Raw genomic sequence first — 26,790 nt, 5'->3', positions numbered from 1 at the left:
AGTCTTCAAAGCAAGGAGTTAGCTTGCTATAAATTTTGGTGGCTTTTTGAAGGCATACTGATTGGGTGGAAAGGGTGGTTAGTTCTATCAGGAGGCTGGCCTGCCTTGTAGGGAAACGGTCGGCAGCTAGATTTCGGCATTGGCATGATATGCGGGCCGTGGCTAAGCTTTCGGGGAAATCGTTGATTAAGCGTGCCCCGACAACCTGGGTAGTGGATTTCCTTTCAACCGCCTAAATCATGTCGCAGGAAGAATCTTGAATGAAAGGCTCCACTTCGCTTACGGCCAGACCTGGAGGGTGAAATTAATTGACAGGAGATGATTTGCAGCTATGTGCACAGAGGCGATACTAGAAAGTTAAGACGTTGACCGCTATGGGAGAAAAATAGACTAAAATGGAAGAAAATTTTGTGACCCCACTGACCCGTGTGGACATTGAGCCCAAAATTGTTTCACGTGAAGTCGACGTTCAGAAACTCACCCGTGGAAGTGAGCATGTAGATGCAGAGCCCAACGTGCAGCGGAAGAGCATCTCCCGTGGGTTTGCGATAAATAATAAACATGTCAGACGACAGGGGCTAATTTGGGGGTCCTCGATGTTCAAGGTGTGAATCTGAATCTTTTGGACAAGTTGATGAATTATTCAATCGCCTGAAAGGGAAGTGAGAAATGGTGCACGGAATCTGCAGTGAATCCGCGGCAGTTGATAGTGGATCCTTAAGACACGTTGTAATGGATGAGGAAGGGGTGGTTCTGATGGACTGAAGGACTGGAGTGTGTGGAGAGATGAGGCCTGGCTGCAGGCGATCTCACATGGGCTCTTGGCTACCCCACATTCGGCTAGTGCCCCACGAACGGGACTTGAAAATCCTCCGAAACATTTGGCCCCCTTTGGACAAGACCATCACACACCTCCTAACTACCTAACTACCTATGTCAACCTTCTTCGCTGTCACTCCATCCGGCAACGCCTCGCATGCTACCAAGCATACGCCTTCTAGGCGATGCTATCACACCAAAGGCCTCGATCGCTCCAATCAATTTCAGCCGCAGATTCTTTCAAGACTGCGCGTCGTTTGCTCACGCGCTGTTATCGTGTAGCCACACATCACGCATGGCTACCTTTCCTCTTTGGAGGTTGAGCAATTATCTCCAGATTCGGGCCTACTGTGGCGTTACGTTGTTGGAAAGACGCCCGTCAATCACACCCAGCTAATATGACTTTTTCCTTAATTGATTGTGAGAGCAAGGCCATCCCAACTGGCACTCCTGATGATGTGCACACCTACCCCTGCTTCCACTACTGCCGTAAGTTCGCATTGTTCTTGTGGCCTCACCAAAGCCATTCTCTGCATAAACCGCTATATCCATGCCAAGCTCAGGCCAACACTCTGGAACTGCGAAAGACGATTCGGTAATCGCCAAACAATGCTTCACTGGGCCTGAAAGAGCCGCTGGTGTCTTTTTCCCACAATGCCTAAGGAGGCCATTTGAGGGACCACACAATCAGTGCATGCTGCTTGGCATTCCTATTTCCAAGATGAGGATCGCTCCCGAACCTGGATTCAATCGCCTCGTCTCTTATGTACTGTCTTCTCTATGCACCAAACGCAGTCCTTCAATCCAGATTAGCCTTTTTGCCAATTGCACTTCGGCCCCGCACACATTGCAGCTTTATCATTCAAGGGGCCCTTTCTAGAAAGCCGGTTTGACTTCATCCGAAAGTGTCAGGACTATACTCCGGAACCAAGATGTCTGGCCCCGGTGATATCTCGCCCTGTCGATCGAGGCTATAGATTTGAGATCGAACAGTTCCAGTCTCTTCATTAATAATCTAGCCCATTTAGTTCAAGACCAGTCAATTGGAGAGCCTCAACGGCCCAACACACCATCTTCACGCGGAGAGTTCAATGAGCCAGCCGCCAAGCAGAGGCTTATCTCTATGCAATCACCACTTTGTTCGAAATGCCTTACCACTATCGAGCCTTTGATCTGTTGTGGTTGAACCCTTCACTATGGTTGCCGTGATGGACTTCCGAAACGCATCTTTACAACGTAACTAAACACAGCGTGGCCTTTTTCAATACGCCTAGAAGATGCGGCCGGCGCAAGCCATTCTCAGAATGCACACCCAACAAATTCTGTCTTGCAGGACCAATCGAGAGAATATAAAATTTGTTTCATAGGCTTCGGCTACAGTAGCACCTCGAGTGCAGTGAAGGCTCTAAAGTCCGACAGCGTTTTGCGACCTGACACCGATGGGGAAGGTCTAGTGCACTCGCGAAAACCTGCAAAAATTTTCGAATTTGACAGTGTAGGCCACAAACCCACCTCCTTCACAGTAGTTATGGAACCATACCGAATTTAGAGTCCGGAATCCTAAGCAGTTATGTCTTATGAGTTTCTATACCTGTTCGTCACTTGTCTCATTCTCCGCATCGCCGTTTGACCTTCCACTATGGTCTTTCTGTCTACAAATTTAACACAATGGGTCCTATGCTCCTGGATACGCAACTCAGCATCACCGATTGCTTCTCCCTTTCCAGCAATCCCGTTCCTCTATGCTCAACTCTCCCACTACATACACTAACCCTACAAGTCCCGCAGTTTCCAGCCTCACACGAGCTGTTGATGTCCATACCCACTTCTCTCAGCGCATCTAACAGCGTCTGGGAGCTTTCAACCTCGACGGTCTTCTTGCTCTCTCGAAGCTTAGTTGTAAATGGGTCGCCTCCAGTCATGATCGCGAATGTCTCGAAGTGAACAGAAGACTCGGGGACGTCGAATTCCTTGCTTGTGTCTCGAACGCCGTCCATAAGGCGTTGTGGTCCACAACAATAGATATGCGTCTTGGGGTCGGCGCGGGCTATGATTTTGGATGAATCCAACCCCTGTCCTTGCGACTTGCTGTAAATTTTTACCTGCTCAGGGGAAGAAGCGATGTATCGCTCGAGTGGAACTTCTCCTGCGACTGCAAAGTGAAGCTCGTAGCTTAGTCTCGATTCCCTCAGATATCTTAGAGCTGCCAGAAATGCTGTGATACCAATACCTCCCGCTATGATAATATGCTTGGCTGCGTCTTTCGCAAGTGGGAAACTCGGGGTAATGCGACTAATTGTCAGGACATCTCCAACCTTCGCCTCTTCGTGGAGGAACTTAGAGCCTCCGTGGCTTTTAGCTTCCAACGCAACGCCGATCTCAAAACGTTTCGTCGTGCCCCCAATGACGGAGTATGCCCGTACTAGCTTTCCGCCCAGTTTCAGCCGCACATGGCTCCCAGGCTCGACAATTGGATCATCATTCGCATCCCCTCTGCTAGTCTCCTTCCTCTTCTCCGCAATGCGATACCCGTTCCACTTATTCATGGCCAAGCCTGCATCCCCAAGCATCCTCTGGTCTTGATCCTCCTGTCTTCCCTTCCCAACTCTCTTCCGAAATACGTTCTTGATAGCTCCACTCAACTCTTTTACCTCCAGAATCTCCCTCATCCTCTCCACATTATCCCTCTCGTGATAAAGATAATACTGGACCCTGGCAACAGTCCATTCTGGGTGCAGCCTTTCAACTAAAGTGATCGTATCTCCAGGAGCCACAAGCCCGGTTTTCAAAACGCGGTATAACCACCCTGTACGGAAAAGCGTCTGTGTCCTCTTCGCCATGTCTTTGACCTCGAATCGGTGGTTTAACTTGTAGCATGGTTCGCGCAGTTCCGCGACTTGAAGGAGAACTTCCTCGATAGATACCTTATCACCGATGCATACGGCTTTCTCATCTAGCCCATCGCTGACGAGGTTTTCGCCGAATGCGCCGGCATTGAAAAGGTGTGCGGATTGCGGCAATTCGGACTTCCAGAGAGGATAGTGAGAGGAGCTGTAGTGGAGAAGAGCTCTGTCGGTGGTGCCATGGGGAATGAAGGCCTGTTCGTCGGTGGGGATGCCGGATTTGGTGATTTCTTGGGGGCCATGGAGTGGGACCTTGTAGATTGCGGAGGTGAGTTCAGGGACGTTGAAGGCGGGTTGGATTCTACCAGTGCGGAGTTGGCGGAGTGGATGGGGTTTGAACGGAGGCGGACTTTTGAGGGAGTCCGGGCAGGGCAGTGGTGGCGGGGAGAAGATATCGTTGATGGCCATGTCGATGCCATGGACTGGAGAGTCTGGCCTAAGCTCAGAGGGGATACGGATGGATAATTCTGCACGATACCAAGGAATGATCCAAATAAGACTGAAGGTTTAATCCGGCCCTACTTTTGGTGTGTGTGCATATCTTGAAAGAGGTGCATTGAGATAGACCTTTATGACAATATAGGTCTAGACTTAGGATAGAATGATGAAGAATTTTAACGAAGCCCTGAAGGAAGAGTAAGTGGACGTTGTCAGTAGCACATCTTTACTATTTGCCTTCGGTAGAACTTTGGTGCCTCAAAAAAAGTACGGAAGCTGGACCAGATTTCCAAGCCGATTTAAGAGTGCTCTCCTCCGATCCTCAGGGAAGCAGAATGCGTGGTGGATACTGCGATACTTCGGGCGCAGCGTAAAAGATGGCACACCCATCCTCGATGCGCTCGATGATCGAAAGGAAGGTCGGAATTGGCTCGGATAAGTCAGACACCACCATCGTTTTCGAACCAGGCCGAATCTTTTGCGTGAACTCTCTGGAAACCGCCCAAACCCCGCATATCTCTTAATCGCAAGCCTTAATTAAAAGAGTTGACCGACTATCATATGGTTACCCAGTGTTGAGAATGCGCCTATCTATCATGGTATAGTACTTAATCCCCACAAAAAGCAGAAAGAACTTTAAACTTAAACCAGCATTTATAGACGAATATTCAAAGTCTACAACAACCTCTCCCATTCTTATTACATACTTAACACAATAGAGATACCATCAAAATTAACTTACCATCAGAAAACTCATCCACGATAGACCTCCAAGCCTCAACTCAACTTACCGACGCTATAACATCACTCTACCCACATACAGTCTTCCCTTCATAACATCAACACCACCTACACCTCAACCTCTTCTCTTTCCCTCACTCATTGTGCAATTGTGCTTTTAATTCTACTCTTCTTTCAGTCGCGCTCTGAATTTCGTCCTCTCGAAAGTCTTCCATATCATAATTTTCGTTCACCCCTCAACGAAGCACACCGCGCGCATCTAATCCATTGTCCGAGCGCCTTGGTCAAGTACTCCAGACCAGAAGCAACTATAATGGCCCTGTTTCGGCGTCAAACCTCCCGCCGACATCTCCTCCGCGCAACATCCTACAAAGCGCATGCCAGCCACCCGTCCTCGCTCCCTCTAACATCGCGCTTCCTCTCCTCCAGTCCTCCCCACCTCTACGCCCGAAAAGATACTCAAGACAAAGACTCACTCAATCCGACGTCTACCGAGTACTCCAAATCTGGCTCCGATGATGCTGCAGCTGCAAGCGAAGATGCTGCCTTCAACCCCAACAAGACGAGTCCTGAGCACGAGAAGAGCACGGCTGGCAAGGAGGGTGACGGAAATCCACTCGAAGTGAGCCCTGCGAACCCCGAAGTTAGCAAGCCGAGAGGCGATACGGAGGGTGGGGCACAGGGAAGTCCAAGGACGAAACCGAGCGGCGGGGGCAGTGCACCGAAAGCCGGTGGTGGGAAGAGTGGCTAAGCTCGAGGCTTGAAGCGTAAGGGTCGAGTGTGTTTGGTGCGATTATGAATGCTCTGGCCTCTGTAATTTTACTGGTGCTCCTTGGTTCATCCGGTACGGCGTATCAACTGCATCCATGATTGCTCTCTTCTGCAATAAAAAAGCCCTTTTACTTATAGTTCATTGCCGCGTTTCAAGTGGCTGTTGTTACTTTCCGCAGCACTCCCTAAAAGTCGTCCATAGAGATATTTCCGGATACTTCATAATGTCCAGCACTCTCTGTAAAGAAGATCTAACCCAATGATTCTCATTAGAAGGAGCCTTAGCAATACGGTCCCTAAACTCTCTAGCCAACTATATTTGCTTGTACCTCTGAAGTCACAGTTATGCGCGCGCCTTCCCACGTCCAAGATTTGAATCTGAGTCTTCTTCTAAGAAGAATTCGTGATAGTGTTAATTAGATCAGCGGCTCTCTATTGCAACAATCCGACATATCCCCCTTCTCACAATCCCCTTACTATATCAACAATTCGATGCCCCCTGAGACCAAGACGGCCCCCGCGCCTTCTCTTTGGATAGTCGCCTCTCATAGTGATACTAATCACAATTCCTAAATGTGTTAGAATAGGGATCACGGCAGCAAAAACTCTTCGCACCTAGCCCCAGCACATTAAGACTAAGCTGGACGTCCGAACTTCTGGGGAAACTCAGAATGGAGTATTATATACCAGAATTACGCCTCTGCGCCTCCATATCTATAATTCGACGCTATAATGAAATTTGGATACCCTTTGCTGCAATCAACATGCATCGGCATATTGCTCTGATCCCCCTTAGAGCATGCCGGTGATGTGCTATGCTACTTGTGCCTAGATATAGCACGACCGCATCATCCACCATGCAGCAAGCACCCCCTGAAATTGCCCCGGCTTTGGTGTCTTTAGCCTCACATCTAAGAAAGCATGCACCCGAGTTCAATGGCCGTACTAGAGACACGCGGGCAGGATGGCTAATACGGGACAGTAGAATAGAGATTGCGTCTTTTAGGGGCAACGTATGTTATCGGTCAGCATTTCGTTGCGGCTCTTGGAGCCGTATGGGAGGATGGGGACAGATTTTGCCGGACAGTCTTCGGTGCAGTTGGTCTAGCGGAAGATTTGAGTAAAGTAATTCGGGATTTGGGCGTGGGCGAGAAGGGAGAGGAGGATGAGGGCGACGGTTAGTTTTATAGCCCTTGGGTGGGATGAACACCATCTGAAGGGAAGCCAGAGAGCTCATTTATCTTAGAACCGATATTTTGAATACGAGTGGGAAAGAGGGAGAGGAGGAAGATGAGTGGTTGAAAGGATAAATTGGTGTGCTGATCAAAATTTCTACATGTTCTACACCATCGACAAGAGCAGATTCCTGTTGCGTACGGCACAATGCCCCAAACTCAAAGCCCACTTCGAGGTAGACTTCTGTCGGCTGGTTGTGGCTATAACAGCTTGCCGATCTTGATCGTGAGTCTGTAGGATACAGTGCTGGAAGGCTGTGCCATTACCATGAGTTTGGGGTCTTTGAATGAAGCGAATGAGTGCCCTCGTTGGATGCTGGAGCGAATACTGATGAGCACGTTGAATGACAATCCTTTGATTCATTCGCTCATTGGCCCGTTTCATCTGCAAGAAATGGAAGGGTCGCAACTTTGGTCTAGAGTATGGTGGGGTGGGGATACACGGAGCTTAAGACTGAGGATCAACTGCGAAGCCATGTGGACTTGGTGAGGTTTGGAGTTAGGTAGAAAATGCAGAAATTTGGCCGACGCCGCCAAAAGCCGTCGTTGTACTCACCTCGTGTCCAAGAATGCAACACAAACACTGACCAAAGCCAATAGAACATGTCTCTGTTGCATGTGTACCGACCACCTTGCCTCCCATAGAGTAAGCACTATTTACACGAAGGACAGGAAAGGCTCACCGACGACAGCCACCTCCAACAAAGCGTTCACAGAATCCAGCGGTGAGCTTCGCACCACGATCCATCCACTTCCGCCGATTACCCAGCGTCGTGGCAGCGCCGCAATGAATACTCTACCAGATGGCCTGATTCCCACATCCCGTGACCCTTACCAAAAATACGTAAAAGGGGAAATGGTGGGCAGAAACGACGGCGCTTTTTACCTCGATATTCGTTTCGTGTCGTTAGGGTCACTTTTTGGGTCGAGGGGAGAACCTACGGTCCAGGGGTGAAGGCTCGTTGAAATAAGGTGTTGAGGTGTGGGAGAAGCACGCAGGTCGCTTAGACGGGAACAGGCGATGTCAGGGGCAAGTATCGTGAAGATGGTCTGTGCACTGCATCGGGCTCCAGGTGCTCCTGCCTGATGGTATTTTGAGGCTGAGGCACCGAATGGCTGGGATGAATTCTGGAAGATGCGACAAGATGTTAGAGAGGTCGAGCTTGTGAATGGAAGCTGTTGGGATAGGGGTTTTATCTTCATCTGGCTCGCAAAAAGTGTCCTAGGTCTGACGGGCTGCCAGCTTTCGCGACTGTGCAGGCATCATCGAGGCAGAAGAGCTCTCACCGGCTTTGCATCGGAGAGAGGAGATACCCGCATGGTGGCAATTCTAGAATGTGTGATGTGGTGTTGGGGCCGTGACTCCAGTGGGATGTCTTTGTCATCTGATCGGAAAGCTGCAAAATTTCCACGCACGATTCACCTCCTCAGCCACAATGCTCATTCATTTGCTGAATCGTCCGCCCTCATCGTCGGCAAAATAATTGGAAAGGGGTGCAATAACAACATCGAAAATTGGTTCCGATGCAAGAAGTATTGAATATGGCATTGAAAGATGTGTGGGTGAAATACAGAGCAAATTCTATGGTGGAGTGGAGTAGGGAGTGAACCTGGTTATTTTGGCGCGTGGGACCTTCACCAAGAACGTGAACATCTGAGCATGGACATTATCATCGGGACTATTGAATCGTACAGGATCCTGCAAATCAAAAATCTGTTCGTCTCCCAAATGACAGATAGCGTTATCGTCAAAGCCCTCATTTTCTGATCCGCTGACCAGGTCTTGTATCCAGAAATACTTGACGCCTTACCGGGGCCTTTATAAGAGCTTGCGGACCCCCTTCTGGGAACATCAACTCATTGAGAGACATCTTTGACATCCAAATACCCTCTGCGATCGAAGCCAAGCCTCACCAACAAACCATCATCTAGTTTCACCACCGAAGCACCACAATTGGCTCTCAGCAACAAGCGAAGACAACTGCCACTTCAAGCTTGCCCGAGTCTAAGTTTACCACCAACATCCTCAATACCTCCAACTCATTACAACTCACCACTTCGAAACCATATATCCCGACTCCTTACTCAACAAGCACCAACACTTGATCATCGTAATGCTCACGAGAACTGTTCCGAGGGTCGTGGCCCGACGGGCAGTCTTACCAGGCACAGTCGCCGGTGCACGGAGCTTCACCAATGCTCTAAAGCGCGACAATGCTAGTGTCTTGCTACCGTCAATGGAGACTACCAGGGTCCCAATGACAAATGCACCGGTGGTCACACCGCCGGGAGCAGATGTCAAGAAGGTTGCGCAGCCACTTGATCCTGCGATCCGAGAGCATTTAACTCCAACATTGAAGAAGTTCACTTTGACTGATCGCGTTGCAATCGTCACTGGGTAAGTTCACTTTGATCCCAAACCCGAGCGACAAGCTAAGGATACGACAGTGGTGGTCGTGGATTGGGCTACAATATGGCCCAAGGTCTCGCTGAGGCGGGCATCAAAGGCGTCGCGATTCTAGACTTGCTCAAAGATGATGGCGAGCAAGCCGCTCGTGAGCTTTCCGAGCAAACAGGCGTCGATGTCCGCTTCTACCCTGTCGACATCACCAACGATGTCGCCGTGCAGAGAACAGTCCAGGATATAGTAAATCATTATGGCCGTCTCGACATCTTGATCAACTCAGCCGGTATTGCCGAGTACGTCCCTGTTTCACCCCACTCCAAAGGACCTTGTCTAACACTCACTAGTTCAAATATGCCAGCAGAGACTTACGATCTTAGCAAGTTCAAGAACCTCATCAACATCAACCTAGTAGGCAACTTTGCGGTGGCGCAAGCAGTTGCTCGAGAAATGATCAGGACCAAAACCCACGGATCCATCATCAACATTGCATCGATGTCCGGCAGCGTGGTGAATTATCCGCAAGAGCAGAACTGCTACAACGCTTCAAAAGCGGCAGTCATAATGATGACGAAATCCCTCGCAGCCGAGTGGGCCAAATACGGCATCCGGGTTAACGCGATATCTCCAGGATACATGGATACCGCACTGAACCGTGTCCCGGAGCTCGATGCCCAGAAGAAGATGTGGACGGACCGGACTCCACAGGGGCGTCTCGGGGATGTTGACGAGCTCAACAACCTGGCCGTTATGCTGGCCTCAGACGCTTCAACCTTTATGACAGGTTCGAATATCATCATTGACGGCGGCTACACGTTGTGGTAGTCGTTAGTGAGGAGCTTGTCGAGACTGACATTTCATTTCTTTTCAGTGCATCCTCTGGTTTGGAGTTAGTAGAGTCGCTCGAGAACATTGGGGAAATATCAGGCAAGCAAGGCGTTTTTGGTGTTTTCATGGTAGACCTTGGAGCCTCTCGGGATAAATTTCCTGACCAATGGAAAGAACCGACGATGAAGTCGTCGAGGTAATGAATGAACAAGTCACTACTTCAATGTCTTTATGTGAGTTTCATGAAGTCAAGGAAAGAAGAAACTCAACTGGGTGCTAAGAATTACACGTGCCCGGTGAGCGATGTTGGAATGCCCGGGTGGAGAATTAGATCCCGAGGTTTTGAAAGGGTCCCGGAGGTGTCTTGGTGGCCTCTCCCTCCCCGCAAAATCGACACTCAGCCTCACAGGGGGGCTCCGCCAGTCACAGAGTAGCCAATCTTGGCAGTCGCAGCTGCCTTCGTCACCCATACTTTAACCTCCAGGAACGACTTGCGATAAATACCCACCCTTCCTTCACACAACCTTCCAAACCTCCTCAGAGTAGCTCTTCTGGCCCTATTTAACACGGGAAGTCGCTCACCCCCACCGAGAACCCCTAGTGCATCTCCTATTTTTCTTACACAACTGCCACAATGTCGGAAGCCTACGAGCGCGAGCGGTACGGTTTTCCTCCTCTCCGCCTTCTCCAAGGCTCTGCTTTTCACTCTGTCTTTAGTCTTGTCCCTCGCTAATTATTTAATCCCTCACTGACACCTTTTCTTTTAGACAGAACGATTCCCGCCTCGATGAACTAGCCTCCAAAGTCACCGCCCTCCGTGGCGTAACAATAGACATCTACGACAACGCGCGAGACCAGCATGTTATCGACTCCACCGTACGTCTACCTCTGCTCATTACCCATACTGCGAGTCCCGCACAACTTCCGCAACTTTTTACTCCCCATCTGCTAACATGCAATACCTCTAGTCTGAGACCTTCTCGACCTTCACAACGACCCTAAAAGGTAGCGCAACCCGCCTAGGTAGAATGGCACAGTCTGGAAATAAAGTCGCGATATTCAAGCTTGCGGGGATGATTGTTGCGGCCATACTTATCTTGTATTGGCTCTGGCACTTGATGTTCTAAGGGTTGGGAGGGGCGCTGCCATGTCACACAAAGCACACCCACGGGAACGACAGAATAGAATTAGAGAGCCTGAGGCTGTTCGTACACGAGGTGGGGGACTATGGATGAGATTGCGAACGAGGGATATCCGATCGGAGTGGCTACATGCGCTGCCGGAAGGTGTGATCTGAGAGGATTGAGACTTCTGATAAGGCGCGTGTATAATTCTTTTATGTGGGAAGTAAAGGGTCTAGAGACTTGCATAGTTCGGGTGCATTGGGGTCATCCCGGAGGAGGGTATATGGCGTTTGGAGCAAACTGAGCGTTTTATCTTCTTCATCGTCTACATGTCTATATCTCGAGATCTGCTGCACTGTGTCGTCCTTCTCTACAGGAAATGCCTACTCATCGTTTATCATCATTTCATTCTCTCATCTGTGCACCTGCTTGCACGCGAATCCGTACACCGCAGACTCCGTTTCGGAACTTCCGGTGCGTTTCCTGCCCTCCCAAGGTTCGTAAATCTACGCAATGCCCAAGCACGCTCAAACAAGCCACTTTCCCTCGTTAGACTTCGTCTTATTCCCAAACATTTGAGAACAAATCATCGCCGCCCCCAAATCCACCGGCCGGCTTACTCGCACTCGGCGTAGAACCCGGCATGTGTGCATGAGTATGAGTCTGCGGAAGAGTCGTAGCACTAGGCACAGGAGGAGGAGCACTACTCCAGCCGCCAAAGTCATCGTCTTGTGTTATATGAGGGCTAGTATGCGACCCCCAACCACCAGGGCTCTTCGGCTGGGTTTGTGAGGTGGTGGTCGGAGCAGCAGGTTGACTTGGTGCGGAGGATGCCCAAGCGTCTGTACTACCCCACGCGTCCATGTTCGAGAAACCGGAAAAGTTTATTGCTGCAGGAGGTGCTGCAGCTGGCGCAGGCTTTGGTGCGGCTGGTGCGGCTGGTGATGACAAATTAAACGCCGAGTTGATGGGTGGGGATGAAATTGGAGGGGAAGAGATGGGGTTGCTGGGAGCGGGCGGGGCAGGAGCGGGCATAGAAAGGTCAAGAAGGTCGTTCATGCCCGAAGAAGCTGCAGGCTTTGCCGGTGCGGATGGCGCTGGTGAGGTAAAGGCTGAGAAGTCTCCAAAGCCTGATGTGCTAGTAGCCCGTTTTTGACCCTGAGATTGGGGAGCCGGTGGTGACCTGGGAGTAGAATCAAAGAAACTTCCTCCACCGCCGAACATGGATGATGACGAAGCTGGCGGTGGCGATCGCGTACTCGAGAAACTATCTAGGCCAGAAAACGGAGAGGGCTTCGGTTGCGGAGGCGCGGGTTGTGAGCTAAATGACAAGCTGCTGAATGCATCGTTCAGTCCACCAAAACTAGACTGCTGAGGAGATTGCTGTGACTGGGAGGCGCCTGGCGACGTAAGACCACCAAAAGACTCTTGCCGGCCATGCTGTATCTGCGGTTGCGGAGGTGGTTTCGGGGCTGATGCATACAGTGACAAGATCGACTGCTTCAAATCTGGCCGCGACGAGGCGGCGGCCGCTGGCCCCGTGCTGGAGGGTCTCGCTGGCTGGGTAGACGAACCGCCCCCCAAGAAATCCAATCCCAACAGCGAGTCTCCAGCCCTTGTTTGCTTTGGAGGCGCCGGATCCGATTTCGGGGGGACTGCTCTCGCAAGTGGAGGGCCTGTACTCGGTCGTGGGGGTGCCGGGGTGGGATCATCGCCGAATAGGTCAATCGCTGGCTGCGCCCTGGCCTGTACCGGCGGAGGCTGTCTGGAGACAGATCCGAGGCGCTGTGAAGCGGACCGCTCAATTTGCACTTTCTCTTGGACCTTCTTCAGGGGCTATGAGGATCTGTCAGAGCCAACTTTCCGACAGCAAGAGGCAGTGCTACAAACCATATCGTCGTCTGAAACATCCAGGGTTGAAGGATCTGGTATGCCGCCGTCCATGACCCATCGCTTCGATTCATACTTGGTACGTATAAAGTTCTCGATCTTCCTGCATCGGTGTTAGCATTGCGCGCGACTTGCAAATACCCTAGGAGAGCATACGCTTCGGATGGTGTGTGTCCAGGGGCCAGTTTGGCTTCCCAGTACCTGTGCCTGTTAGACACTGAGCGGCAAGTAGGGGGCAGACACTGACTTGTTGGCCCTCGCGTTGCCCCACTTCAGCATACTCTGAAGCTGCTCGTCGGTCCAGGAGTCAAGGTCAACGGACTTGACTCGACTGATATGTGTTCCCATACCACGGTGAATACCCGAACATCTGGAGAAGCAGTCAGCGTATGGAGGTGTGAGTACAGAGGGGCGATAAAGTCGGCGTACCGTATGCAGACGAAAATGCCTAGATTCCAACTAGCCCATCGCGGGTCTGCGCACGAGGGTCAGTAGTTGTGGATGAATCTGGAGCGGGCATTAATGGAGAATTCATACGTTTATTCCTCTTGCAGTCCGCACAGCTCTTGTTGGCTTCGAGTTTCACCAGGCTCTTGAGAGTTTGGCGATTCTGTTCGGCTCGATCAGCGGCGGGATTGGGTCGCCGCGACATGTTGGAAGGGGAGAGAGAGATATTAGGTCCGTGAGAAGGCGAGGCCGCCAGTAGATTAGGAGGGGGTGCAAGACAGGGTAAGGTGGGATGTGCCGTGAATCTCGACGCTGGTTTGGGTGTCACAGGCAGGTGGGAGGGCCCAAAGTCTTGGCACCGTCAGAATAGCTCCCCAAAACCACATTGATTGGCCGAACTGCGGGAATCTTGAATCTCAGCCATCATTGTCGTCTGATCAAGCTTTAGGTTTGAAAACAGGCTGCGAAATCGTCAAAAGCATTTCAAAAACACTGCAAATTTCCATATTTAGTAAACGCCCACGTGATGCAGGCGTCAGTATCCAATATCGGTCGATTTGATGGGTATCGAAAAGGCCGAGTGACCTTGGTATCTAGGTCGTGGTAATGGTACATGATTGTAATAGTACATACTTATGAAAGAGCATCTAGCCGAACTATGAGGAGAGAGTTCCTGCAAGACTATGCCCTCAAGCCAAGCGGAATCTCCAATCATCCCAATCCTCGTCGTCCGAGTCGCTCTCGTCTTCCATATTCACGGGCTCCGGCACAACTATTACCACGCCCTCCATGTCCGTCTGTGCTTGCGCATTCCGCAGTGCTTCCCTCTTCTCGCGCAACTTCCTAACCCTTTCCTCCAGCTCGTCCATGTCCTCGAATTCGACTTCCAGCTGCCGCGCTGCATCTTCCTTCTCGGCCTCCAATTCCTCCTCCCTCCTGCCACGCTGTGCGCTCTGCTCTTCTCGTGCTTGCGCAGCAAGTTCTGCAGCTGTCATGGGGGCGCCTTCGATGACCGCGCCAGAATACCCCGGTAATGTATGCTGTGGCAGTGGCGCTTCTTCCATTTCTTTGATGAATGCGTCTAGGTCGTCCTCATCGGCGGTCGTAAGTTGTGGTTGTGGAGGGTTGTATGTAAGCTCTTCAGGTATAGGCGGCTGCCCAGCTTCCGCGACGCTTGTTTGCGCGACGTCTGCGGCATTGGGAGTGCTCGCTTGCGTGACTGGCGGGTCGTTCAGAGAGTCCAGGGACTCCGTTGGCACCCCCTTTGCTTGCTCTGTCCTTGTACGCTTTCTCTCTTCCCCAGAATCACCCGTTGCTTTTCTCTTCCTCGATGTGGGCGCGGCTGCGGGTGCTGCCGATTGCTTCTGTAGACGTCCGGTCTGCTGTCGGGCTGCTCGCTCCTGGCGAAGCATCGACCGCACGTCTGCCATAGTGGTGAGACGGCACAGGTGCGGCCTAGTGAGGTGCCTAATCAGAGGGTGGAGGCAAGGAAAGAGCGAAGGCACGCGGGGGGATGTTGCAGTGTGAATAGCAAAGAGTGTTGGCAGGCGCCGCTCACTTCGCGGCTGCTGTCTTCATCGCTGGGGACTGCGCTAGGCTTGGAGGGGCTAGAGGGCTGGTGGGCTGGAGTTGCCGTCATGTAGTCCCGCCAAGGCGCTAAGAAACTAAAGCCGCGCACCTCCTCTTCTCGCCATCCATTCCGTCAACACCACACGACACTCTCTCCCCTTCGACATCACCGACACCTTGCGCGACATCCCAGCTTTCTCCGGCGGATCAACGCTTGTCCTGAGGTGCGCTTTGCTGCGCGCCACTGCTCACTACAGCTTCTTTTCGCCCCCCGCACGTCGTCGTCGCGGCGGGCCTCAGTCTTGGAGAAGGTTCTGTCGCGCGAAGGAAGCTTCGGCCTAGCCCCGGCAGTCGCTCGACTTTGTCGCGCCACCCGTTGCAGACAGGTGGCTACTGGCAGCGGTTGACAGGGCGCGCCTGGTTTCTAGCTATATTTCAGTGCAGCCCGCATATTGTGTTGCTGTAGCCCAGCCTTTCCGACTTGAAGCTTCCATAGAGAGCCAGTGAACATATTGAGCGCCTTCATTTGACCTTGAAATAAAGCCCATACACGTGTTCCCCCCCCCAATCATGGCTGGTAAGCAGACTCTGCTCGTGTGCGTATGTCTCGGATGCCGACCCCCACATTGGAGACGCACACCGCACTTCCCTGAGTCTACGCAGACATGCTAATCGCGAATTTGCAGACGAAGTCCGTCGCTCTGGCCGTGCCAACAAAGGGCACCACACGAAGAACCAGGATGTGCTCGAGGAGCCTCTTGCGAAGCCCAAACCGAAGCCCAAACCCGACAAGAAGGGACTGACGCACGGGCAGGTCCAGGCTGCGCGCTCGCTCTCAGCACAGTCGACAGAGCAGCAGGACGATGTCGAAGCCGAAGCCGAAGCCGAAGCCGAAGCAGAGGCCGAAGCCATCATTCGATGCGTCTGTGGCGACCAGCGAGACATTCGAGGCCGGCAGATGATATGCTGTGAGAAGTGTGACGCTTGGCAGCATGTCAAATGCTTAGGTCTGCAAGAAGGAGACGAGTGGAATGACGAGAACAAGATATACTTGTGCGAGCAATGTCAGCCGGAGGCCCATGCCGATCTACTGGCAGCTATGGCGCGGGGAGAGAAGCCATGGAACCGGAAGAAAGGTTCGAAGCAGGCAAAACCAAAGGCTCGTCCCAGTGATTTCAACGCTGCCATTGAGCCAGAGAAGAGCAAGACATCAACTCCTGCTAAAGCAACCCCACCAGTTGCTCCTCCTGCTCCTACTGCTCCTGCTACTCCCGCTACTCCAGCTCCAGTAGCCAAAGAGCCACCTGTAGAGGTATCGAATGGCCACACAGAACCAAAGGTGAGCAAGAGAGGACACCCGCTTCGCGTGAATATCGCTAAAGCGGATTTACAGCAACCCAAGAAGGAAGCGCCCAAGAGCCAGCCACAGTCCCCTGTTGGGGAGAAGAGACGGCGGGACACAATGGCCGAGAAAGATGGTGGCGATATGACTAAGCGGCGAAAATCAAGTGCACAACACCACAGCAAAGCAGCAGGAGAGCCAATGATGGCTAAGGATGTAAATGATCTCACAGGGAAGCAGAAATCGTCAGTAGATGCGGCAATCAAGAACATCACCGCCTTGGTCAAGAATGCTTCTGACTCTCGAGGCTATCGCATTCCTGATGGGGATACGCCTACCTCAGTTGCAACCCGTCTAGGATTGCAAATGGATTATGCTGCTCTTGTTCGTTACGGTGAACCAACGGACAACAATTCTGACTATGTCGAGAAATTTCGGAGTATCTTATACAACATTAAGAGGAACACCCTTCTTCTTGATCGCCTCCTTTCCGGCTCCTTGACGGTCGAAGGGCTCTTTTCCATGAGCGCCGAAGAAATGGCCAGTGAGGAGAAACAACGGGAATGGGCTGCTATGCGAGAGGCGAACGAGAAGCAAATGATCCTCACCGAAGAGTCTGGGCCCCGGTTACGGAAGACTCACAAGGGCGAGGAGATAGTGGGAGGGGAGGAGGACGCCCTTGATCAAGAGTTCGTGCCAAATGAACGCAATCACCGCGACAGCGTCCAGGAGGAGCAGAGAAACATCGAACCTCCATCCCCCAAGCGTGAAGGCAGCCCAAATCTTGTGGAGCTTCCAGAAGACATTGATCGACGCGCCCCAATTGCGGTTGATACATCAGGAGCCCAGTCCTCATCGATTCGCCGACCATCAACAAATTTTGATATCAATTCTGTGTTCGACAAGGTGCGGTCTCCTCAAAAGGATCAGCACGCATTCCTGCGACGTCAGAGCTCAATCGTCGTGCCAGAGAGGCCACCGGAAGGTCCAGGAGATGATGCCGATGTTGACCGGCTACTGAAGGACGACGATAATGATATTACAATGACCGACTACATGCCGGATCCAACTGTGGCCTGGCAAGGAACCCTCAGCATGCAGTCGCTGGGGCCTTTTGAGGCTGTTGCGCGCTTTGTTGCCGGTGGAGACTTTGGACAAATCTTGCCATGGAAGGACCTTTTATCCCCTACATTACCCATTCAAGGACGTATTGAGAGTGCGAAAGGCAATGACTACATAAATGGCTTGGCAGCCGGTGCCACCCATGATGTTGCGGTGCTATCGGTCACTCCTCTCAATGAAGACGGGCGCTTGGTAATGGACCGCCTCTTTAATTACTTCCATCCTAAAGACAGGTGGGGAGTGGTACCAGTGGAAAAGCTGGGTAATGAGGCCATGCGGGATCTATATGTTATTCCAGTGGAGGCCGGTGGCAGTAATCTCCCACCTTTCCTTGATATGTTGGAATATTGCACGATCGAAACACCCCGTCCGAACCATACGATCCTGCTCGCTCTTGTTGCCAAATTACCGGAGAATATGGGCTCGCTACCTCCGACGCAGCATTTCAATCGCTACCCTACTGGTGAAATTGTAGCAGGTCAACCAGCAACGCCAATGGCTCAACAAAACGAGCCCATTCCTCCACCAGAAACAAATCCACATGGTCCCGCGTTCTCGCCTGTCGGTTCATCTTTCCCCTCAGGCCCCAACTATGGAAGCCCGTACCCTCCGACTCAAGGCAACAACGGCTTTCCTCCTCAAGCCCCCATGCCCAACGTGTCTCCACACCATGCGATTCCTAAGGCCGTGGAAATCTTAGGCCCACACATTGATGCGCCGACCGTAGTCCAACTTCTTACCCAGTTTACAGGCAACGTTTCAGAGGAGATCCTGAGGAATTTGAAGGCGATATTGGACGATGTGCCCCCAGCACGAACGGATATGGTCGTTTTTCAAGAGCACTTAATGAAGAAGAGTACAGCCGGGGTCGAGCAAAATTCTTACGGTTAGTCCTCCCAAACTGTTTTCTCTATGCCCTGTCATGCCTACCTTGCCTGCTGTACTTGAAGTTCGTGTTCTATGGGTGTGAGCATTTGGTACTGAGGCAGTGGGGTGGAGATGGATGTGGGCGGTGGTCGATGGCTAGAAGGAACGGTAGTTGCAGCGCTTGGCTTTGTACGTCCAATAGTTCTTGGATTCTGTTCTTGTTTCATCTTTTGCAAAAGGAAGTGGGTAGAGAGAGGGCGACACCGATGGACACCGATTTGAGGGACTGTGGGTTGCGGCGCACATCGGCTTGTCTTTGGGCCCACTTGTTTCAAGTTTCACGAGGGAAGATTGAGGATGGACGACGACTAGAACTGTCAATACGGCCGGTGGTTTCGTTATGATCTTGGACCACCTTCCGGTTTTGGGAGTGCGTCAGCCATGGTGTTTGCGGGGATGGAGGAACCTTTGAAAGGCTCATTGCTTCGGCTTACTTCGTCTTCTTGTTCTTCTTCTGCGGTCGCTCGCTTTGTTCAGCCTTGATACCCAGGTCGAAAATTTTGGATGGGATGTGGATGGTTACTAGATATGGATGAATGGCTTGGAGAGATTACCTGCGAAACGGCGCTGCGACTTTTGTTGCCAGCTCCGCGAATTATAGGAGAGGTTTTTTCTGTACCTCCATGAAGCCGCACTGAGCCTTCTTGTGGAACCCTTCTTCAATACAAAGATCCTCTAATTCAAATCTTTCTTCTATCATCGCTAAATTTTGCCCTGTGACCATCTAGGGTAGAGAGATTGTGCAGGAATTCGTTGCTCATTGCATGTTGCTGTATCGTGGGTCGCATCAAATCACGACAACCGCACCTCGATCAAACATTTCACAATCCATCTTGCCCCTTCCCCTTCACCAGACACGAGCACAACACAAGGCCATCAATAACACTTTCAATAAGCCAATCTCACATCGGTGAATCCCCCTCCAAAGCCCTCATCACAGCCCCATAGCAGTCCCTGCGCAATACGTCGGACCCGCAAATAATAGCCAAACTCTCTCGGAAAACCTCCTTCTTCGTCCCACAACACGGATATCTAGGATACCTAGCGATGAACAAGTTTGTTATGCCATTATTGAGGGAGTTGTATGAATCCTACTATTTTCGATAGTTTTCGAGAATTTCTTCATGAGGAAGTTTGAGGGAATGAGGGTAGACACGACACCGAATGCCCTGATGCATTCTGCGTTCAACAGCCTTCCTTATTTGCTCGATTGGGTAGGGAATCCTGGAGCCTCGAGCTGCTCCGGCGATTGGCGCTTTTCGCAAGGACATGCTCGATGAAGTCAAGAGCTGAATGCCCCCCCCTCCCCTCGTTTTCTGGAGGCATCGCTCAAAACCTGCCTGAAACAGTAGATTACCAAAACCAATAAGAGCACCTAGGGATATGAAAAACGTGCGCTGTGTTCGATGGATTTCGGAAGTTGCCTAAACAGGAAGTCTAGCGTGGGTGGGGGCTTGAAGTGAGCGAATGAAAGCTTTTCTATGCGTCATCGCTGCGATCGATGCTTTTTTTTGCAAACCTGCCAGAAGGGGAAAGGGGCTGTTTGGGTGATTGGATGATTGTTATCATGGTGAGGTGTATGAAGCGGGAGATTGCGATATTGGTGGGGGCGCCGAAGCTCTGAATTTGATCATACCTAGGCAGTCTCGGCGGTTTGATGGTTGAAGGTGTGGACGACTCGACGGACGAGTGGTCTCTCTAAACTTTCCTGACTGTGTAGGAGATCCGAAATAGTTACCATGTTGAATTGACAGCTCATTAGCAGTCGTGCACCTGTTGCATTTGGAGGCTGTACTGCTCTCTACACGCTGAGAGCGACTCCTTCAGGTCCGAAATTAAAGGAATTGATAGGAGAAGTGTTACATGATTGGTAAGCTCTATAGAGATGTACAAGGCATCAGTCATACAGTTGTCTTCACTAGTACGGGAGCGTTGAAGTGGTTGTGCTGAAATTGTATAACCCATTTCGACGGTTTCTGGCTGCCAAAAAATGTCCAGCAGTGTTCCACAAACTTTTAAGTTGGCTAACGGGGTGATTTGCTCACCGAAGCCATAGAAAATTGTGCTCTAGAATTTATTTTCCAACGCTTGTTCGTTCAGTTGAAAAAGACAGTAATGTCCGTGATCCTAGGGGCAAAAATATCCTTTTCTACCCGAGAAGAGATTCGACGGATGACTGGAAAGTTTCTCCAGCTTGACAGTTGTGAAGAACAGCTGCCAGGTAGATTTTCTACGATGCTCGATTCCCTTCTAATTGCTCCTACCCAGATAGGTAATGTCCGCTAGACTTCTCGTTCACGCAGGGTCCCACTTCGCTACCTCAACAGCCACAGTGGAAATTAGCAAGTCGAGTGACATCTTGCACAACTGCGATCCCTCCTCCACGACAAACCCGACTGCTTGCTCTCGAGACCTGTGTTGCTTGAGTCTTTTTAGGACTGTTGGTTCCTGATACGATACAGGCACGCTTCAGCTTAAAGGTAGGTTGAGACCACCGACTGTCATCAGCCTCCATCGCTCACTCCTTATTTATCTACTCGCATCCGCAACATCATCCAAACCACCTGGAGAGCCAATCTCTCTTCAGTCGCGTAGTCGTTCGCTAACACTCTGCTAAGGCAACAGAGGCGTAGCATCGAACCGAGGTTTCCCCATCGTATCTCCGCGGCAAGCTAAACCAATAGTCTCCTCCAATGTCTCTCGTTCAATGACATCCAAGTCAGGCTCCACACAATCTACGCATCTCTGTTCCCTTACTTGCTCGAGGCGCCGTTCGCCCCTTGCAGCACGCCATGAATGCTTTTTGACGTCCAAACAGGCGTAAACGCTTTCATAGCGTAGATCCAAGATTTCATTGCACTAACACATGATGCTTAGGCACATTTGTCTCGCCAAATAACCTCCAATATTCAGGAAGTCCTCAGGACATCGGCCGCTTAATTCCGTACCATCCAAATTAGGATAAGCATAAGTCTGTCAAATAGGTATTGAGTAAGACCCACGCGAAGAAATTCTCCATGGGAAGTCTAGACCAATATCAAAAACCCCAGTGATTCGTCCCTAAAAGGCCTTATCCCACTCGGATCTTGAGCTTGGGCGTGCGTAAACATAGTCAACGCCGTCGGCGGCTCATGTGCAGCCCTGGAATTAAGCTAGGAACGAACAATGCAGAATTAGGGGTTCATGAATATACCCAAGGGCAGTCCCCGTCTCTTGCAATCTTCCTTCAACGACCTTTTAGATTGTTCATCACATTGTAGATCATTCTACGTACACTCATTACTTCCTTTCCAGTCACTCATTTCATTTATTCAGGATGCCTTCCTCATCACTCTTTCTAAAGGCGGGTGCCGTTCTGTGCGCTCTTTCATCCACCGTGCTTGCCTCTGTCTCCACGCCCGTTAGCTCCATGACTGCGGATGCCTACTATGCAGATCCTTCCGCCTACTACCCCGGCCCCTCCTCTTCTGCTGGCGCCTATGGTTCGTCTGCAGCACCGTATGGGTTCAAGAATGCCACGAGTACCCCTTGCACCAAGTCCAAGGCCTCGCCAACTCCCATTCATGCTTATGGTAACGGGAAATATACGATTAAATATTCTCTCCACTCGTCTAAGACAACCGCGACCACGCAAGCCAGCGCTTCTCACCCATCCTCTGCCACTGACCCCTATAAAACGACGACAATCACGACCCATTATGTCGACGTCTGTTCCACGGGCTATACCACAATTTCAACAACCCTTACCGTAACCTATCCCCTGCCGACCAGCCACGCAGCGTCTTCTTCTGGGAAGCCACTGCCCACTCCCGGCAAACCTCTTACCACTCCCGCCGCTTCCTGCCCGCCAGGCTTCACGGTGACTGCGAAATACTGCGCGTCTGGTTGCGGCGCTTACCCTACCACCGTAACCGTCACAATCCCCGTTACCGTTTTCACACATAAGCCGACTGGCCCTAGCCCGCCTACCTACCATGCTTCTCCGTTGTACAGCATATACAACACCACTCGCAGCAGCACCGCCACCGGTGCTTCCCACCCAACCGCCCACGCTCCCGGCCCCGTTGATCCCCTAGATCCCATTGATGCGTATGACAAGCTTGATGTGTCATACATTCTTCCCGCTACCTTAAAAGTCACCAGCACCGTCACAAAGATTGTGACAGTGTCCGTTCACGGAGTCCCCGCAACAGGCAATCCTGTTGCTTTTACCTCGGCTTCATGCCGCACTGTGACAGTGTCGGTCCTTCGAGCTCCCTCCTCAGGGAAGCCTGCTACATTCACCACTGCGCCGTCTGGTAAGGGTGATTCTACGGTTCCACACAGCACTGCCACTGGTTCTGTGCCCGCCAAGTTACCAAGTGTTTCCGGAAAGCCTTCCAGTGTTTCTGGCAAGCCATCAAGCATCTCCGGCAAACCCTCGAGCGTCACCGGCAAGCCCTCAAGCGTTTCCGGTAAGCCCTCGAGCGTTTCCGGCAAGCCCTCGAGCGTTTCCGGCAAGCCCTCGAGCGTTTCCGGCAAGCCCTCGAGCATTTCCGGCAAGCCCTCGAGCGTTTCGATCAATCTTGTACCGACAAGCGTCAAGCCGAGCGCGGTAGCTTATTTTACTGGTGGGGCGACGAGCTTGAAGGTTACTGGTGCCCTGGGGGGCGTTGCTGCTATGATGGCCATCTTTTTGTAGAATAACTGATTCAAGAAATGTTTGATTATTTTTGGAAGGGGTGTGGGTGGATATACCAGAATTACGCACTCGCAACGTTCGTAAATGGATTATAGTTTCTAGTTTGTAGTTTCTAATATACTTCCCTCTGTTCTGAGTTAAATATGCAGTTGTCGATTAGAGGGAGAACAGAGTAGATTATCCACTCAAAAGTCCGACTTTTCATGTCATATTATGTTAAGAAGTTCCTGCTTCCTTCGCATGGCTTCGTAGTGACAGATTTTACTTTGCCCCCCAAGGAACTGTTTCAGAATGGGGCCTCGGAGCTGTGGACTTAGCCTAAGGTGTTTACTTCGAGGCGTTTCAAAGGGTGGTACTATGCCGATCCTTTCCTTGGAACCCTAAGTAGTAACGAAGGGTTTGACAAAATCGTAACCCGATGTTGGAGCTATTGATGATTGGTCACAAGCATCATGTATTCAGCCAAAAAGGATAGCACTCTGAGCGGAAGTCGCGTACTGCAGGCCACACTAGATGGAATGCCACCCAGAGCGTCGGGTTACGTTGGCTTCCAGCATTTGATCTAGAGAAAGGCGCAAGCCAAGTCTCATATATGGCACAACCCTGTGTTGTGCATGTTTGTGAGACAAAAGAGGCTCCTGGAATCCGCGTACACGAGCCTCTTATTGTCAAACTTACGCTAGTGCACCCACTGACCCCAACTCCACTTCCCGTTGTAACTTATTTGATTCTTCCATCTTCAGTCTTCTTGTCCTCACTACTGTCAAAGGCCCTGGAACTCATCAGTTAAAGAGCTTGATACGATTATACTGTAGTAGCTACTCCAAATGTACCTACATTAAACTACTATGTTCGAGCTCCTCTGACTAAAAATGATTCTGGTATCACACACTGCCCAGGCTAGATTTCCTTCCTAATTTTTGTTCCAAAAATGTTCCAAAGAAGCTCACAAAGGCACGTGAGGGCTTTCACATATTCGTAGCGGAACACAACGTTCTGTACAGAAACCAGAACTTCGTATGTAGTGCAGGTATAATATTCAAACCTCAGGTTTGACTGTAAAGCCGCAACTAGTCGTTCACCGTTCTTCGCGCTAAGGATTGAGCTAGCGGAAACGGGAATAGAGGCAGCATCGTTAGCTGTGCTAGTATTCTGAGCTATTAGTGTTTACGTATACCCATGAAGAGATCGGTTTCCTGTATTTTTCAGTCATACAAAATCTGACATGTTTGATTCACCATTTATTGTCCAACCCTATACCTCCACCTCCTCATTGCTAGCAGCAGCTAAGTAAAAACGAGGGAAGTCTCATCTTATTTCATAATATCCCACACTAATCACAACCCCTTAACTAACTCAGGCAAAACCACATCCTCTGAAAACCTCCAAACATTACTACTATCCTGCGACCTAAACCCCGCTCCGGTCCAATACGTATTCCTCCCTCCCTGCAACGCATATAATTCCCTATAAAATCCGTCTTTTGTATCCTCTGGTCTCGCTTGCAAATAAAAAGGTGCATGCGAACTATAAACCACGAATTCGGGTTCCGTCTGATTAAACTTGTCCGGATTGGCGCGTTGCAGGCGTTTGATAGAGGCAATGATATCGGCCTTAACATCTTCATCTGACAGCGGGAACGTCTTCGAACTCCTCGGCGTGCCATAGAAGGCAATATGGAGTCCTTTGACCTGTGTTGTCCCAATGCTGTAGACCCCTGGTAAGACGGGGAGATTGTAGGGCGAGGATTGCAGCATGTTGGTTATGCTGAGATTATCTGGGATTCCGGTGTTTTTGACAATGCTGGTGTAGTATCCCGCGTCGATCAGTTTTCCGAAAACGGTCTTTTCTTTTTGGCTAAGGGAAAATGGGGCCAGGAAGTCTAGGCGCGGGGGAATGGTGATCAGGAGTTTTTTCGCGCGGATGAGCTTTGTGCCGTTGGGTGTGCGGACTAGGAGTTTGATGCGGCCAGATTCGGACTTAGCGTTTCCGTCATTACGCTCTGCCTGGATAACTTCGGAATTTAGAAGTAGACTTGAAGAGGAAAGTAATTCCTTCTCAGCGTTGGTGTATAACTCGCTGTTATTATGATGTCTTGTAGTTAGAAATCCCGTTGAAAGCTGTTCCACTAAATTCTGTCCGAACGCCCTCATCTGCTCGACCGTCGGAACCGTCAGCACATCCCCCAAGCCAGGATTGTAATTAAACATCGTTACTAGCGCATCCTCGATCTTGTATTTCTTGACGAAGTCTCCAAATGGCATGTACAAGTCCTCTGGAACGGGGTTCGGGAGAAACATGCCATCGTTTAATCTCGGGTACTTTTTCAACTGTTCGGCATACGCAGCAAATGCAGTATACACCTGTTGTGCACTCGGCGCTGTCACATTGACTTCCTTCCCAGACCTCAAATCATAGTTCGCGGATAACTGCGCGGGCGAATTGGGATCAGCATCAGACCCGAATTTGATAACTGGAATGTTGAGGCGAGCGAAATAATTCCGGACGAGAGAAATATTCTGCCAGGTCTGGACGCCGATATCAATAGGAGTACCAGTGGTCGAGTCGATGTAAGTTTCAGTATGCCCGCCAATCCTGCCCTTTTTCTCAACTACGATGATGCTTTTCCCTTTGTCTTTGAGGCTGATGGCAGAATATATGCCGGAGGATCCGCCACCTATGATAGCAACGTCGCGAGTTATGACATCCGCAGGTTTAAAGTATGTAGGATCGAGGGTTAGGGAGTTGTCTGCAAAGGCAGAAGTTGGGAGGAGCCATGCTAAAAATACGCTAATTATAGTGGCTTGGCAACAATGCATGTTTGTATTGAGGGGAGAGGAATAACAGAGAAATAGCTAGGATTGAGGATTAAAAGCTAAGGACTCGTCTGGCTAATAGTGATAAGACCTCTGAAACTGCAGGAAGGAATAGTCGAATTTTTATACCTACTTGAATTTTCTTCAATTCCTTCGCCGCAGCGGGGCACGGGAAACTGCTCGTAGAATGGCATGAGCTGGAAGCGAGGTCCGAACTCACAAATATTGATGTGAGATTTAGGTTGTACAAACCAGCCTATAACAAGGGTGCCAAGATGCTCGCACGGTCAGCACTACCAGGAAGAGAACCCGGGAGTTGAAATTAGTAACCTAGATGACGTTGGGCAGTATCTAAGCGAGGATTCCTGGAGGATTCCTGGAGGATTGAATATTTGCCTAACTTCTTACAGCAACGCTTACCTGGAGGCGTCTGTGTACGGGGTAGAATAACCAAATTCTGTCTTCCTGACTAGCCTGTCGCTCATGTGTTTTAAAGGAGGAACTCTCGAACTCCACCTCGACAACTGGAGAGCAGCTTCTCATTCATGACACCATCGAACAATCCCGTAACCCATTCTTCAGGCTCCTCTTTTTGTGCGAGCCCCCTGATGCATTTGGTCTTCATTTGGACGACAATGTCTAAGGGAAATAGACATTATCGGCCTTGCCTTTGGGCGGCTTCCTACAGGGCTTCTAACGGGGCGTACTACTGTTCGTACAAAGTGAGCCGTAC

General features: G+C 50.7%; 9 protein-coding genes across 9 annotated transcripts; 5 read left to right on the top strand and 4 right to left on the bottom strand.

The window, feature by feature from the left end:
* Nucleotides 1-2,471: 2,471 nt before the first annotated feature.
* Nucleotides 2,472-4,130, bottom strand: BDR25DRAFT_366511 (3-chlorobenzoate-3,4-dioxygenase reductase subunit; the record flags this gene model as incomplete). The annotated part of the gene is made up of 1 exon (XM_033696957.1): nt 2,472-4,130. One exon carries the CDS (start codon nt 4,128-4,130, stop codon nt 2,472-2,474), a length of 1,659 nt encoding a protein of 552 aa, XP_033549352.1.
* A 1,114-nt stretch (nt 4,131-5,244) lies between these two features.
* BDR25DRAFT_161451 (uncharacterized protein) lies at nt 5,245-5,613 on the top strand (the record flags this gene model as incomplete). The annotated part of the gene is made up of 1 exon (XM_033684049.1): nt 5,245-5,613. A coding segment is annotated over one exon (369 nt), but the record flags the coding sequence as incomplete, so codon positions are not given.
* Nucleotides 5,614-9,165: 3,552 nt separating this feature from the next.
* BDR25DRAFT_324369 (NAD(P)-binding protein) lies at nt 9,166-10,136 on the top strand (the record flags this gene model as incomplete). The annotated part of the gene is made up of 3 exons (XM_033692154.1): nt 9,166-9,305; nt 9,356-9,607; nt 9,659-10,136. 3 exons carry the CDS (start codon nt 9,166-9,168, stop codon nt 10,134-10,136), a joined length of 870 nt encoding a protein of 289 aa, XP_033549350.1.
* Nucleotides 10,137-10,673: 537 nt separating this feature from the next.
* BDR25DRAFT_14832 (uncharacterized protein) lies at nt 10,674-11,296 on the top strand. The gene is made up of 3 exons (XM_033683903.1): nt 10,674-10,799; nt 10,907-11,015; nt 11,108-11,296. The coding sequence occupies exons 1-3, from the start codon at nt 10,774-10,776 to the stop codon at nt 11,264-11,266; spliced, it is 294 nt and encodes a 97-aa protein (XP_033549349.1). The 5' UTR covers nt 10,674-10,773; the 3' UTR covers nt 11,267-11,296.
* Nucleotides 11,297-11,695: 399 nt separating this feature from the next.
* On the bottom strand, nt 11,696-13,905 carry BDR25DRAFT_14845 (ArfGap-domain-containing protein). Its single transcript, XM_033683904.1, has 6 exons — nt 13,691-13,905; nt 13,583-13,628; nt 13,401-13,523; nt 13,310-13,354; nt 13,154-13,256; nt 11,696-13,099 (listed from the first exon to the last, which is right to left on the bottom strand). The coding sequence occupies exons 1-6, from the start codon at nt 13,803-13,805 to the stop codon at nt 11,825-11,827; spliced, it is 1,707 nt and encodes a 568-aa protein (XP_033549348.1). The 5' UTR covers nt 13,806-13,905; the 3' UTR covers nt 11,696-11,824.
* A 246-nt stretch (nt 13,906-14,151) lies between these two features.
* On the bottom strand, nt 14,152-15,129 carry BDR25DRAFT_302661 (uncharacterized protein). The gene has a single exon (XM_033689842.1). The coding sequence runs from the start codon at nt 15,028-15,030 to the stop codon at nt 14,290-14,292; it is 741 nt and encodes a 246-aa protein (XP_033549347.1). The 5' UTR covers nt 15,031-15,129; the 3' UTR covers nt 14,152-14,289.
* Nucleotides 15,130-15,739: 610 nt separating this feature from the next.
* BDR25DRAFT_313023 (uncharacterized protein) lies at nt 15,740-18,524 on the top strand (the record flags this gene model as incomplete). The annotated part of the gene is made up of 2 exons (XM_033691352.1): nt 15,740-15,746; nt 15,856-18,524. 2 exons carry the CDS (start codon nt 15,740-15,742, stop codon nt 18,522-18,524), a joined length of 2,676 nt encoding a protein of 891 aa, XP_033549346.1.
* A 3,219-nt stretch (nt 18,525-21,743) lies between these two features.
* Nucleotides 21,744-24,535, top strand: BDR25DRAFT_353523 (uncharacterized protein; the record flags this gene model as incomplete). The annotated part of the gene is made up of 11 exons (XM_033695185.1): nt 21,744-21,907; nt 21,966-23,197; nt 23,257-23,321; nt 23,418-23,548; nt 23,579-23,661; nt 23,704-23,735; nt 23,771-23,861; nt 23,900-24,070; nt 24,146-24,265; nt 24,306-24,375; nt 24,427-24,535. 11 exons carry the CDS (start codon nt 21,744-21,746, stop codon nt 24,533-24,535), a joined length of 2,268 nt encoding a protein of 755 aa, XP_033549345.1.
* On the bottom strand, nt 24,496-26,266 carry BDR25DRAFT_14815 (amine oxidase, flavin-containing superfamily). Its single transcript, XM_033683902.1, has one exon. The coding sequence runs from the start codon at nt 26,058-26,060 to the stop codon at nt 24,579-24,581; it is 1,482 nt and encodes a 493-aa protein (XP_033549344.1). The 5' UTR covers nt 26,061-26,266; the 3' UTR covers nt 24,496-24,578.
* Nucleotides 26,267-26,790: the final 524 nt, after the last annotated feature.

Source organism: Lindgomyces ingoldianus (genome assembly GCF_010093535.1).
Source record: "Lindgomyces ingoldianus strain ATCC 200398 unplaced genomic scaffold BDR25scaffold_11, whole genome shotgun sequence".
Lineage (NCBI taxonomy): Eukaryota > Fungi > Ascomycota > Dothideomycetes > Pleosporales > Lindgomycetaceae > Lindgomyces > Lindgomyces ingoldianus.
The sequence above is the reverse complement of the archived record's forward strand: the minus strand, read 5'-3'. Positions and strand labels throughout refer to the sequence as shown.

Bases quoted from the DNA above. Each gene is read 5' to 3' on its own strand.
- BDR25DRAFT_302661 (XM_033689842.1), bottom strand. From the start codon at position 15,030: ATGGCAGACGTGCGGTCGATGCTTCGCCAGGAGCGAGCAGCCCGACAG.
- BDR25DRAFT_14832 (XM_033683903.1), top strand. From the start codon at position 10,774: ATGTCGGAAGCCTACGAGCGCGAGCG. The intron at 10,800-10,906 runs GTACGGTTTTCC...CTTTTCTTTTAG, and splicing joins GAAGCCTACGAGCGCGAGCG to ACAGAACGATTCCCGCCTCG. The intron at 11,016-11,107 runs GTACGTCTACCT...CAATACCTCTAG, and splicing joins AGCATGTTATCGACTCCACC to TCTGAGACCTTCTCGACCTT.
- BDR25DRAFT_14845 (XM_033683904.1), bottom strand. From the start codon at position 13,805: ATGTCGCGGCGACCCAATCCCGCCGCTGATCGAGCCGAACAGAATCGC. The intron at 13,629-13,690 runs GTATGAATTCTC...CCTCGTGCGCAG, and splicing joins GGACTGCAAGAGGAATAAAC to ACCCGCGATGGGCTAGTTGG. The intron at 13,100-13,153 runs GTTTGTAGCACT...AGATCCTCATAG, and splicing joins ATGTTTCAGACGACGATATG to CCCCTGAAGAAGGTCCAAGA.
- BDR25DRAFT_14815 (XM_033683902.1), bottom strand. From the start codon at position 26,060: ATGCATTGTTGCCAAGCCACTATAATTAGCGTATTTTTAGCATGGCTC.